At 52.9% G+C, this 9,959-nt stretch overlaps 1 protein-coding gene across 1 annotated transcript; it reads left to right on the top strand.

Moving 5' to 3' along the window:
- The first annotated feature begins 7,996 nt into the window (after positions 1–7,996).
- LOC141917107 (olfactory receptor 14A16-like) lies at positions 7,997–9,019 on the top strand. The gene has a single exon (XM_074810199.1). The coding sequence runs from the start codon at positions 8,066–8,068 to the stop codon at positions 9,017–9,019; it is 954 nt and encodes a 317-aa protein (XP_074666300.1). The 5' UTR covers positions 7,997–8,065.
- Positions 9,020–9,959: the final 940 nt, after the last annotated feature.

The following is a 9,959-nucleotide window of genomic DNA, read 5'->3' on the forward strand; positions in this document are numbered from 1 at the left end:
GAACAAGGGCTTCAGAGGGTTAAGTGGTAAAACCCAGGCTTTTCCTGGGGCACACTGGGATGCCCTGGAGTGTCATGGCCATGGGAATGGAGGGTCTGAGACCAGCAGAACTCGTGGTGTCTGCCTTTTTCAATCCCCCTTCTGAGAGACCATGAGACCTCACTTGTCACTGGGATGTCCCCAGTACCAGCAAGGGATGGGAGGACCAGTGTGCCCTCCAGTTCCCCAGACTGGATGTCCTCCAAGTCCACCCCACTACTTACCAGCACGCCATAAGTTCCACTTAATCGAAGAATGCCTAGGGAATAAGAGCAAAGGGCTGGTCTGGACTGGATCTTGGTGGGGCTGGTTGTGAGACACATATTTCCCCAGGCCCTGCAGGCCCATGGCTTCCCCCTGGTCTGAGCAGGAAAATCTCTTCTGCTCTGCCTGGCCCCATTCCTCCAAGTGTCACCTGGCATACCTGTCCATGCAAGGACAAGGGGTGGGGTTGGAGACAAGGAGAGAGTGAGGAATTCATGTCCTTCAGAGAGGATGGGTTTGAGGTGGGAGGAGACCCAAAGACAGGGCACTGGGGTGAATTAGTGGACACCAGGGTACTGGGCTGGAGGCATTCCAGGGACAGGACTGTGTCGAATGCAAGTGAGGATTAAAGGAATTCAAATGGAGGGGACATGGAGACTTCAAGCACAGTGGTTGGTGGGGTCAGAAGGAAGAGGACTGCAGAGGGCAAAAATTGCAAGATTGGAAGAGTGTTTGGGAGTGGGGGTTCAAGGAAGGGGATCTGGGGACACTGCTGCAGTGGACAGGATGAAAAGCAAAAGACTGAGGGAAAAGACGGAAAGAAAGGCATCGGGAGGGATCAAAGGGAGGGGATTTGGGGACCCCAGATAGGACATGAAAGAGATCCCAGGGATGAGATGTCTGAAGGGACCAAAACAATGGGATGGGGTTGCACAAAAGGGATGGAGGTGGGGGCATCAGGACAAGAAATCAGTGGGGGCACTCCCATGGAAGAGACAGGTCCAACCATTCCAACAGGAACTGAGTCTCTGGGCACAAGAACATTAATTGTGGGGAAGGGGGGCATCAGATGGAATTGTGGAGGGGAGAAAGCTGCATTGCTGGGGGCTGGAGGTGCAGGGGAGCCTGCAGGAGCCCCTGGCTTGGGAAAGGGAGAGGCCAAGGCAAGGGATTTCGTGCTCATCACTACAACTTCGTTCTGCAGGAGAGCTGATGTCCTGCAGCCAAGACCCATGCCCAGCCTTAAATTCCTTCCCATGGCATTGGGGACTCCCCTGAGCATCTTCCGGGGTACACAGCAGGATGGGGAAGAGCAGGGAAATGGTGAGCACTGCGACCTTCATCTTCTGTGGTGAGAGCTGGGTGAAGCTGGAGAAGGTGAGGGCAAGTTTTCTCCCTCCCAGGACTCCTCCTTACATACATCCAGCACCCACCTCAAGAGCACCCAGGGCAAAGCCAGACTTAGCAGAAACACTGTCCCTGGCCACAAGCCCAGCCCTGGCACAGAGTCAACCCCACATCCAGCATGGATTCAGCCACTTTCCCTGGCATCAGTCCAGCTTCCTGCATGGGGCAGCTGTACATGGAAGGGCCCAGGCACCTCGGGGTGGTGATGAGGGGTGGTCAGAGCACCCCTGACAGCTGGACATGTTGTGGGGAACTGTGCTAAAGGTTTACAGAAGTCCAGCTAGACGACATCCATAGCTCTTTCATTGCCCACTGATCTCGTCACTCCATCTTAGAAGGCCACAAAGTAGGTCAGCCAAGGTGAAGCCATGTTGTCTCAAATCACTTCCCTGTCCTCCAAGTGCCTCAGCACAGCTTCTAGGAGGATCATTTCCATGATCTTCCCAGGCACAGAGGTGAGGCTGACAGGTCGGTAGTTCCCAGGGTCCTCCTTTCTACCCTTTTCAAAAAGGGGTGCAATGGTTCCCTTTTTTTCAGGCACCAGGGATTTCCCCTGACTGCCAGGACTTCAAATATCCTGGAGAGTGGCGTGGTAACTGTATCAGCCAATTCCCTCAGACTCTGGGATGCATCTTGACAGGTCCTACAGACAACGTATGTTCAGTTCCCTGGGTGGTCACAAACCTGACCTTCTCTTACAGTGGGAGGGAGTTTGCTCCCCCAGTCCCTGCCTTGTGGTCCACCCACTTGAGAGGTGTGGGAAGAGAGGTTGCAAGAGAAGACTGAGGCAAAAATCCTGTTCAGTACCTCAGCCTTCTCCCTGTCTGTTATTCATAGTTTTCCACTCTTATTCACTGAGTTCATAAAAGATTTTTACTTTCCTTTTCAGGCTGATGTACTTGTAGAAGCCCTTCTTATTATCCCTTGCCAAGTTCAGCTCCAGCTGCACCTTGGCCTTCCTGACCCCATCCCTACACAACCCAGCAGCATTCCTCTACTCGTCCCAGGGTACCTGTCCCTGCTGCCACTGCCTGTGCATTTCCTTCTTGCCCTTTGCTTTGACCAGCAGGTATTGACTCAGACATGCCGGTCTCTTCCCTTCATTTCATGATTTCTTACACCTGGGGATCGATAGAGGTTATTCTTCCCCCTGATGCAGGAATGGCCACTTCTCCTTCTAAAACTTAAACATTCTGTTGGCAAAATCCCAGAGTTTCTCAAAGGCTCCTGGACTGAAACTCCATTTTTCTGGCTGTCAATGTTTGTGTGCAGGTGGCTCACCCTGATTGTGGTGAGGCATCAACACAAGATCACAGGATAAGAAACTGCAGGACACCACAGATAATGAAAGGAGTTGCTGGTTTTGTACTGACCAAGGCAGGAATCAACACGACAACCCTCTTAGAAACACTCTAGGAGGGCACAAAGCCAGCAAAGCCAGGGGCAGTGAGGAAAGAGCAGAGTTGGGCTGTTTGTAGAGGAATGTGTGAGGATGATCAAAGAAAAGAACTTGGGAGGGAAAAGGAAGAAAAAGAAAAGCAAAGGTTAAGCTCAGACATGATGAAGAGGTTCCCTGCCGAGCAGTCAATGACTTCAGTGGGACAAAATATAAGAGCTGATTGCTACAAACTTATATCTGCTCCCTTCCATGGTCATGGGGAATGTGAGCGCTCTCCCCGTTACCATCAAGGGAAGAGCTGTGGTGGAAGGAAATGCACCATCACCCATCCTGGAAGGAACCCCGGGAGGTCTGTAGGCCAAGAACAAGCAGCGTCAGTGGAGAAAGGAGAAACGAGGTTTGGGCTGTTTGTATACTGGGCTGTGGCAGTGGAAAACATCAGCCTCTGTAGACACGTGTCCAGTAGTGATCTCTCCAGGAGCTGATCTTAGACTCTCCACCTGTCCAGTAGCTGGTCCTGGGATCCCCTCATCCCTCCTGTACCCCCTAACACACACAAACACACACAAAGTCATAGACACATGCATGGAAACACAAAAATTTATTTCTCCAGCAGAGAGTAATGGAACATCTGAGGCTGGAAGGCAGCCAGATTTGAAATTCTCTGTGCCGCCTCTTCATGCTTATTTTTGTCAGGAGCTCCTTTCTCATCCATATGCGTCTTCTCCAGTGCTGCCTCAATTCCTGCATGTCTGGTGGTGCTGTTCTGGAGCTTGAAGAGGAGATCCTTGGCCATCAAACACCTCTCGCCTCTTATCTTCAGTGTCATATCCCGTGGGATTCTGCCAAGCAGGTTCCTCAGCAGGCCAAAGCCTGCTCACTGAAGTCCTGCCCTTTGCCGCCTTCTGTTCTCTCAGGAGCCTCAACTCTACTTTCTCACCCCTGAATGTTACATCCCCGACCAGCTCTTCCTTGTTTCTAAGTATGATTTCCTGCAGGACACCTCCCCTCACTGGCTCCTCAGTCACCCTTGTCAGGAAGATGTTGTCAATTAACTCCCAAACCCTCCTGGATGGCTTTCACTGTGCTCTGTTGCCCCTTCAGCAAATATTGGGAGAGTTTAGGAGTGCCATGAGGTGCAGGGCTTCTTCCAGTTGAATGCAGAAGGCTTCATCTACTTCCTCTTCCTCATCTGGGGGTCCATAGCAGACATCCACCCACCACAGTGTTGTCCATGACCCTTCAGCTCAGCTGACTCATCCTCCATCCCCAGGCAGAGCTCCACACATTCCTGCTGCTCTCTCCCATAAAGGGAATCTTCCCCTCAGGGTCCAGCCCCATGGCCTTATCAGTACCAGACCCCCAGGACCCCACAGTTTCTCCAGCAGAGGGGATTTGTAGTGCCCTGCAACTCCTCATGCTGTTCTCTTGTGAGAGACACCCCAGTCAAGATAAGCCAGCTGCACACAAATATTAAAAGCTGAACAAACTTTTCTACAGTCCATTGGAACCTTGACAAAACCTGGGATTTCTCAAACTTGAAGTTTTACAAGGAAAAGTGGCTAATCCTACATCATTGGGAGCAGGGGGCGAACAGCCTCATACATCAGGACAGTTTGGGACGTGACCGGCTGCGCATCAACTCTGAGGAGAAGGGCCTGGCCACTACGAGGGATGCCCTAAGAGCCCGGAGATGATGGACACAATGAACAAGGGCAGTTGCCTACGGGGCTGCATTCGGAGGAGCATGGGCCACCCTGAAACGCTGAGTTACCATCCCCCTCCACTCAGCACTGGTGTGGCCCCACACACATGGGTGAGTCCCAGGTTGTGGCTCCCAATTTTGGAGAAGTAGGGAGGACCTGGAGAGTGTTGAGTGAAGGTCTGACAAGGTGGGGTTCGGGACCTGGTGCCCATGAGTTGTGTGGGGTGGTTAAGGGTCCTGGAGTTCTTTGGCCCAGTGGTGTGGAGGTTCCAGGCACTATAGGAGTAGCCTGAGAGTCACTGAGGGGGGATTTCAGAGATGATGGAGCTTTTCTTTGTAGTGAGATACAGCATGAGAAAGCACTAATGCCACAAAGTGCAGCTGGGGAGGCCCAGAGTGGACACAGAGAAATGTCACTCGAAGGGCAGTGCTGTGGTGTAACAAGTCACCCAGAGGGAGACTGGAGCAGCCCCAGGCTTTGTGTTTCAAGGAGCAGCCAGGGAGGATGGAGAGATCTCAGTAAAGGAAGGGAGATACTCAGGTGGGAGCAAGGTGTGGTAGGCGGGTGGACGTCTCCAGCCTGCAGAGAAAGAGGTGCAGGTGTGGGACAAGGTGGGACAGCCTGTGGTGGAGACGATAGAGGGATGAAGAAAGTCTGAAAATCCCCCAGCAGAGATGAGCTCTTTCTGCCCTTGGCTCTGGCTGTTGTCTCTGCCACTGATGCCCATGAGGATGCACGTTCTCCTTCCAGCACTGGGTCTCATGGCCTCCCCTTCCCCACCCAAGAGCCTGGGAGGTGTTGGACCATTGTCCTGCCCTTGGCATTGCCCATCCCGACATCACACTGCCCCAGGAAGAGCCCTCAGCGGTGTGTGAAGGACAGGATCTGACTTCGTACAGGTTGGGGTCAGGCCTTGGCCCTTTTGCTTAATGTAACACACCCATTTTCACTCAGAATTTGTTCCATGGCCTTTGTTTCCCTGTCATCTCTGCCTGGAGTTTTCTGATCTAACAAGGCCCTGGAGAGCCTTTCTCAGTAATAGTCCTCACAGGGACCCACTAAAATGCCAAGTAACTTTGTAGTCTGCATCTGAGAGTGACTTCTTGACAGGCACCTTCATCGTCCTGTCACTGTCTGAGGTTCATATATTCAGCACGAAACCCACCTGAGGGGTCATTAAAATGCCTTGGGCTGGTCCTCTGCTGCGGAGCTGGGCCGGGCTCCTGGGACAGAGGGAGCTCAGGGCAAGTGGTCAGCGCTGCAGAGAGACAGCTCTGCCCAGGAGCAGCTCCTCTGCAAAGTGCAGCAGGGCTGAGGGCACTGCCTGCAGGCACCGAGGGCAGAGGAGCCGGGCACAGAGAGGGGAAAGGCAGACGGCAGTGGCAGGATGCTGAGAGCTCACTGGAGGAGAAATCTTCCCAGCCCTTGACACAGTAAGTCTCTGGGTGCAGGGCAATGCAGCTGCAGGTGGTGGAGGGATGTGGTGAAGCCGGCACAGCCGCCAGGAATGTCCCTGGTGTCTGGAGGAGGAGGACGTGCTCCAGAGCAGGGCTTCCCTGCTGCAGTGTCAGAGGGACAGGCCATGGTGGTTGCCTTCTCCCGGGGACGGCTGCAGGGGTGTGCAGGCACGGGTGCAGCCAGGGGTGCCCAGGGCTGTCCTTGAGAGCAGGGTCCCTGCAGCCCAGGGGCTGTGTGCTGGGGCAGGGACTCTGCTGCCTGCCAGGGTCAGCACTCAGCCTGCCCGGGGAGCTGCCCACGGCGCTGTGGGGAGAAGCTGTGTGGGGAAGGAGAGACCCCCATCAGGGCAGGGTCCTTCTGCTGTGGAGAGGGTGCTGCGTGGGTCAGGGCTGCTCACAGCTCCAGATCACCCCCAGGACATATAGTGAGAGCCTTTTTGAAGAAGTACCTCAAGGCAGCATTTAACTGAAAGGGAAAGAGTCTGTGCTTTGTGTTTTCCCCTGTTCATTGCCTGAGTAGACACAAGGAGACGGGAATTTATTTCTCCATTCTGGAGAAGGCACTGAGTCACCAGGTCTCCTTAGCAGTTTTTTATACTGCTCCTAAGACTGTGCACACACACAGAGATGCCCCTGGGCAGGGCCCTGCTGCCAGGAGGGGTCCACAGGGCAGAGCTGAGCACACAACAGGTGGGATGGGGGCTGTGAGCACTGACAGGGAGGAGACTTAGGGACAGACAAACAGCTCCTGGGTGTGACAGCTCCAGGCAGCAGAAACATGGGCAGGATTGTGAGGGAGTTCCTACCAGTAATGCTGTGGGAGGATGGTGACTCTTTGCCATCCCCTGCAGTGCAGACACCTTCACTGAGCAACTCCCTGGTCTCCTCTCCCACCCAGCAGAGCCCCCCGCCATTAATGTCACAGGGACATGGTGATGAGTTGCCCTCCCAGCAGCCTGACAACAGAGGAGGAGAAATGTCCGAGTGCCCAGCATTGTCTCCCTGTCCTGCCTTCCTTGGCATGAGCACTTAGGCGTGTTCCCCTCTTCTCCCTGCTGTCCTTCTTACTGCTGCACTCACTGGTGTGGAGGGGGAGGCCTCAAGCACAGCTCAGACACTGGTGCTGTGGGTTCTGTTGTGCCGATGGATCTGAGGAAAAGCATCCCAGTCCTCTGCTTTAATCTGGGACTCCAGTCATCGCAGTGGGTGGGGTGGGCAATTTGCCCCTCCCTTCTTGACATGACAATTTTGGCTTTTCAACTCCTTCCCTGGGGGGTCCTCCTTGGCTGCAGGCTGCCCTCCAGAAGGGAACAGCTGACCCATGGCCTTCTGAGTTCTCTAGAAACCCCCTGGAGAAGACATCTTGGTGTTAAGTACATGGAAATGCTGCTGGGCGGCTGCATGTGGGCAGTTGTAAAGACTCCTCTGTGTCCCTGGCTGGGAGGGGAGAGCTGAGATCCTCTGCTCTCAGCAGGGTCCAGTTTCTTTTACAGGGAACAGCTGAGGGCGATTGTCTTCCAGCTAAAAGGGTGCCAGCACAAGGCAGCTGTGGATAGGACTGATGGACACAGTGGCTGTCCTCACTGCGCACGAAGGGACAGACCCTTTGTCTCTAAGGACCCACAAGACTCCACCATGGAGTGCAGCAGAAATGCCAAGGATCTCTGCCTTAAAAACACTCCTGAGGTGTGGTGGGGCCACTAGAACAGACTAAACAAAACAAAATCCCTACAGCTCTGCTCTGCAGTTGGGTGAATTGGTGGGATAAAGATTAATAAGTCTTTGTTATCAGAAGGGGATTTGATCTGAGATGACCCCATGTTCCTCTTTGCCTGCTGTTGTAGCATAGCACTGAGTCCTCCAGAGCCCACAGCAGACCCCTGCTCCCTTGGGTACCCTCAGCCAGCAGCAAACAAAGCTCATGCAGTGGACCTGCCAAAGGTTTCATAAAAGAGGTGAAGCAGCTTGGGAGGGTTCTGCAAGAACTGGAGTATCTTTTGTTCAGAGAAATCTGCCCTAACTTCTCACTGATTGTTCCAACATGTACAGGTCCCCATGTCCAGTAGAAACAAATGTCCAACGGCAGCTCCATCACTGAGTTCCTCCTCCTGGCATTCGCAGACACACGGGAGCTGCAGCTCTTGCACTTCTGGCTCTTCCTGGGAATCTACCTGGCTGCCCTCCTGGGCAACGGCCTCATCATCACCGCCATCGCCTGTGACCACCACCTGCACACCCCCATGTACTTCTTCCTCCTCAACCTCTCCCTCCTCGACCTGGGCTCCATCTCCACCACTCTCCCCAAAGCCATTGCCAGTTCCCTCTGGGATACCAGAGACATCTCCTATGCAGGATGTTCTGCCCAAATCTTTTCCTTTCTCTTCTTCATTGGAGCAGAGTTTTCTCTCCTCACCATCATGTCCTACGACCGTTACATTGCCATCTGCAAACCCCTGCACTACGGGACCCTCCTGGGCAGCAGAGCTTGTGTCCACATGGCAGCAGCTGCCTGGGGCACTGGGTTCCTCAATTCTCTCCTGCACACTGTGAACACATTTTCACTTCCACTCTGCAAGGGCAATGCTGTGGACCAGTTCTTCTGTGAAATCCCCCAGATCCTCAAGCTCTCCTGCTCACACTCCTACCTCAGGGAAGTTGGGTTTATCATGGTTACTGCCTGTTTAGGTTTTGGATGTTTTGTTTTCATTGTGGTGTCCTATGTGCAGATCTTCAGGGCCGTGCTGAGGATCCCCTCTGAGCAGGGATGGCACAAAGCCTTTTCCACGTGCCTCCCTCACCTGGCTGTGGTCTCCCTGTTTGTCAGCACTGGCATAGTTGCCTACCTGAAGCCCCCTTCCATCTCCTCCCCATCCCTGGACCTGGTGGTGTCATTTCTGTACTCAGTGGTGTCTCCAACTGTGAACCCCCTCATCTACAGCATGAGGAACCAAGACCTCAAAGATGCCCTGAGCAAACTGTTTTCATGGCTGTTCCTTTATAAGCTTCCACTCACTCTCTGCAAATGACTGTCAGGGCATCATATTTCAAGCCTGTAGTTGTGTTGTTGCTATTGTTATTATTATTGTATATTCATTCTTATTTTCTTCTCATTATAATTATCATTATCATCAGTGTCCTTACAATTTTGTTATATGTTTATTTTGTTTCTACCCAAACCTTTAGATTCGACTCACTAGTAGTGAGGAATTTGCCTCCTCAGTCTCACCTGGTGCCTGTATACATGTTCCTCTAACACTGGGCCCAGTCTGACTCTCTTACCCCATCTCTGGAATAATACGGTATCTCCCCAGTACAGTGCCCCAGAGTTGGGTTCCTTTCCCAAGCTGATGCCAAGAACCACATGAGCAACTGCTCCCCACAAGCTCCTCTTCCTCATGGATCCAGGAGAAAAGAAGTCAGTGATGCCACACTGTGACCTATTTGGCACCAAGGGTTGGATTTAAGACTAACTTGGTTTCTAATGAGTGTAGATTGTGAATGGACCATTCACCATGGGGTGACTCTACCTCAGGTGAATACCTGAGGTCCATATCCAGAGCTGTCCCACACGTGACATGTAGTTGATGTCTTTAAGGAGGGGAGTCTGGAGCTGCCTGGAGATCCCAGGGGATCTGCAGGGACCGTGTGTCCCCGGGGTTAGCAGTGACTGGAGACCCACAAAATGAGAAAACTGGAATAGTCTCTAGACACACCTTTGTCTGGACACAAACAGCATTTTGTCTGGGAAGCTGTCCTAAGGAACAGCCTCATCCCAGCTTCATTCCATGGTCCGTAAACTGTGAGACAAACCCTGCAGGAAAAGTGGAAGGTTTGTGGGTGAGAGTGGGAACTGAAATGACCCGCAGTGCATCTTTTGGTCTGGCTATTGCGATGCTCAGAACCAACTCACTCTGCAGGAAAGTAAATCTGGACTTGGTGCTCACAGAAAACACATTTAAAAATCTT

The sequence above is a fragment of the Strix aluco genome, chromosome 34 (genome assembly GCF_031877795.1).
Source record: "Strix aluco isolate bStrAlu1 chromosome 34, bStrAlu1.hap1, whole genome shotgun sequence".
NCBI lineage: Eukaryota > Metazoa > Chordata > Aves > Strigiformes > Strigidae > Strix > Strix aluco.

Bases quoted from the DNA above. Each gene is read 5' to 3' on its own strand.
- LOC141917107 (XM_074810199.1), top strand. From the start codon at position 8,066: ATGTCCAACGGCAGCTCCATCACTGAGTTCCTCCTCCTGGCATTCGCA.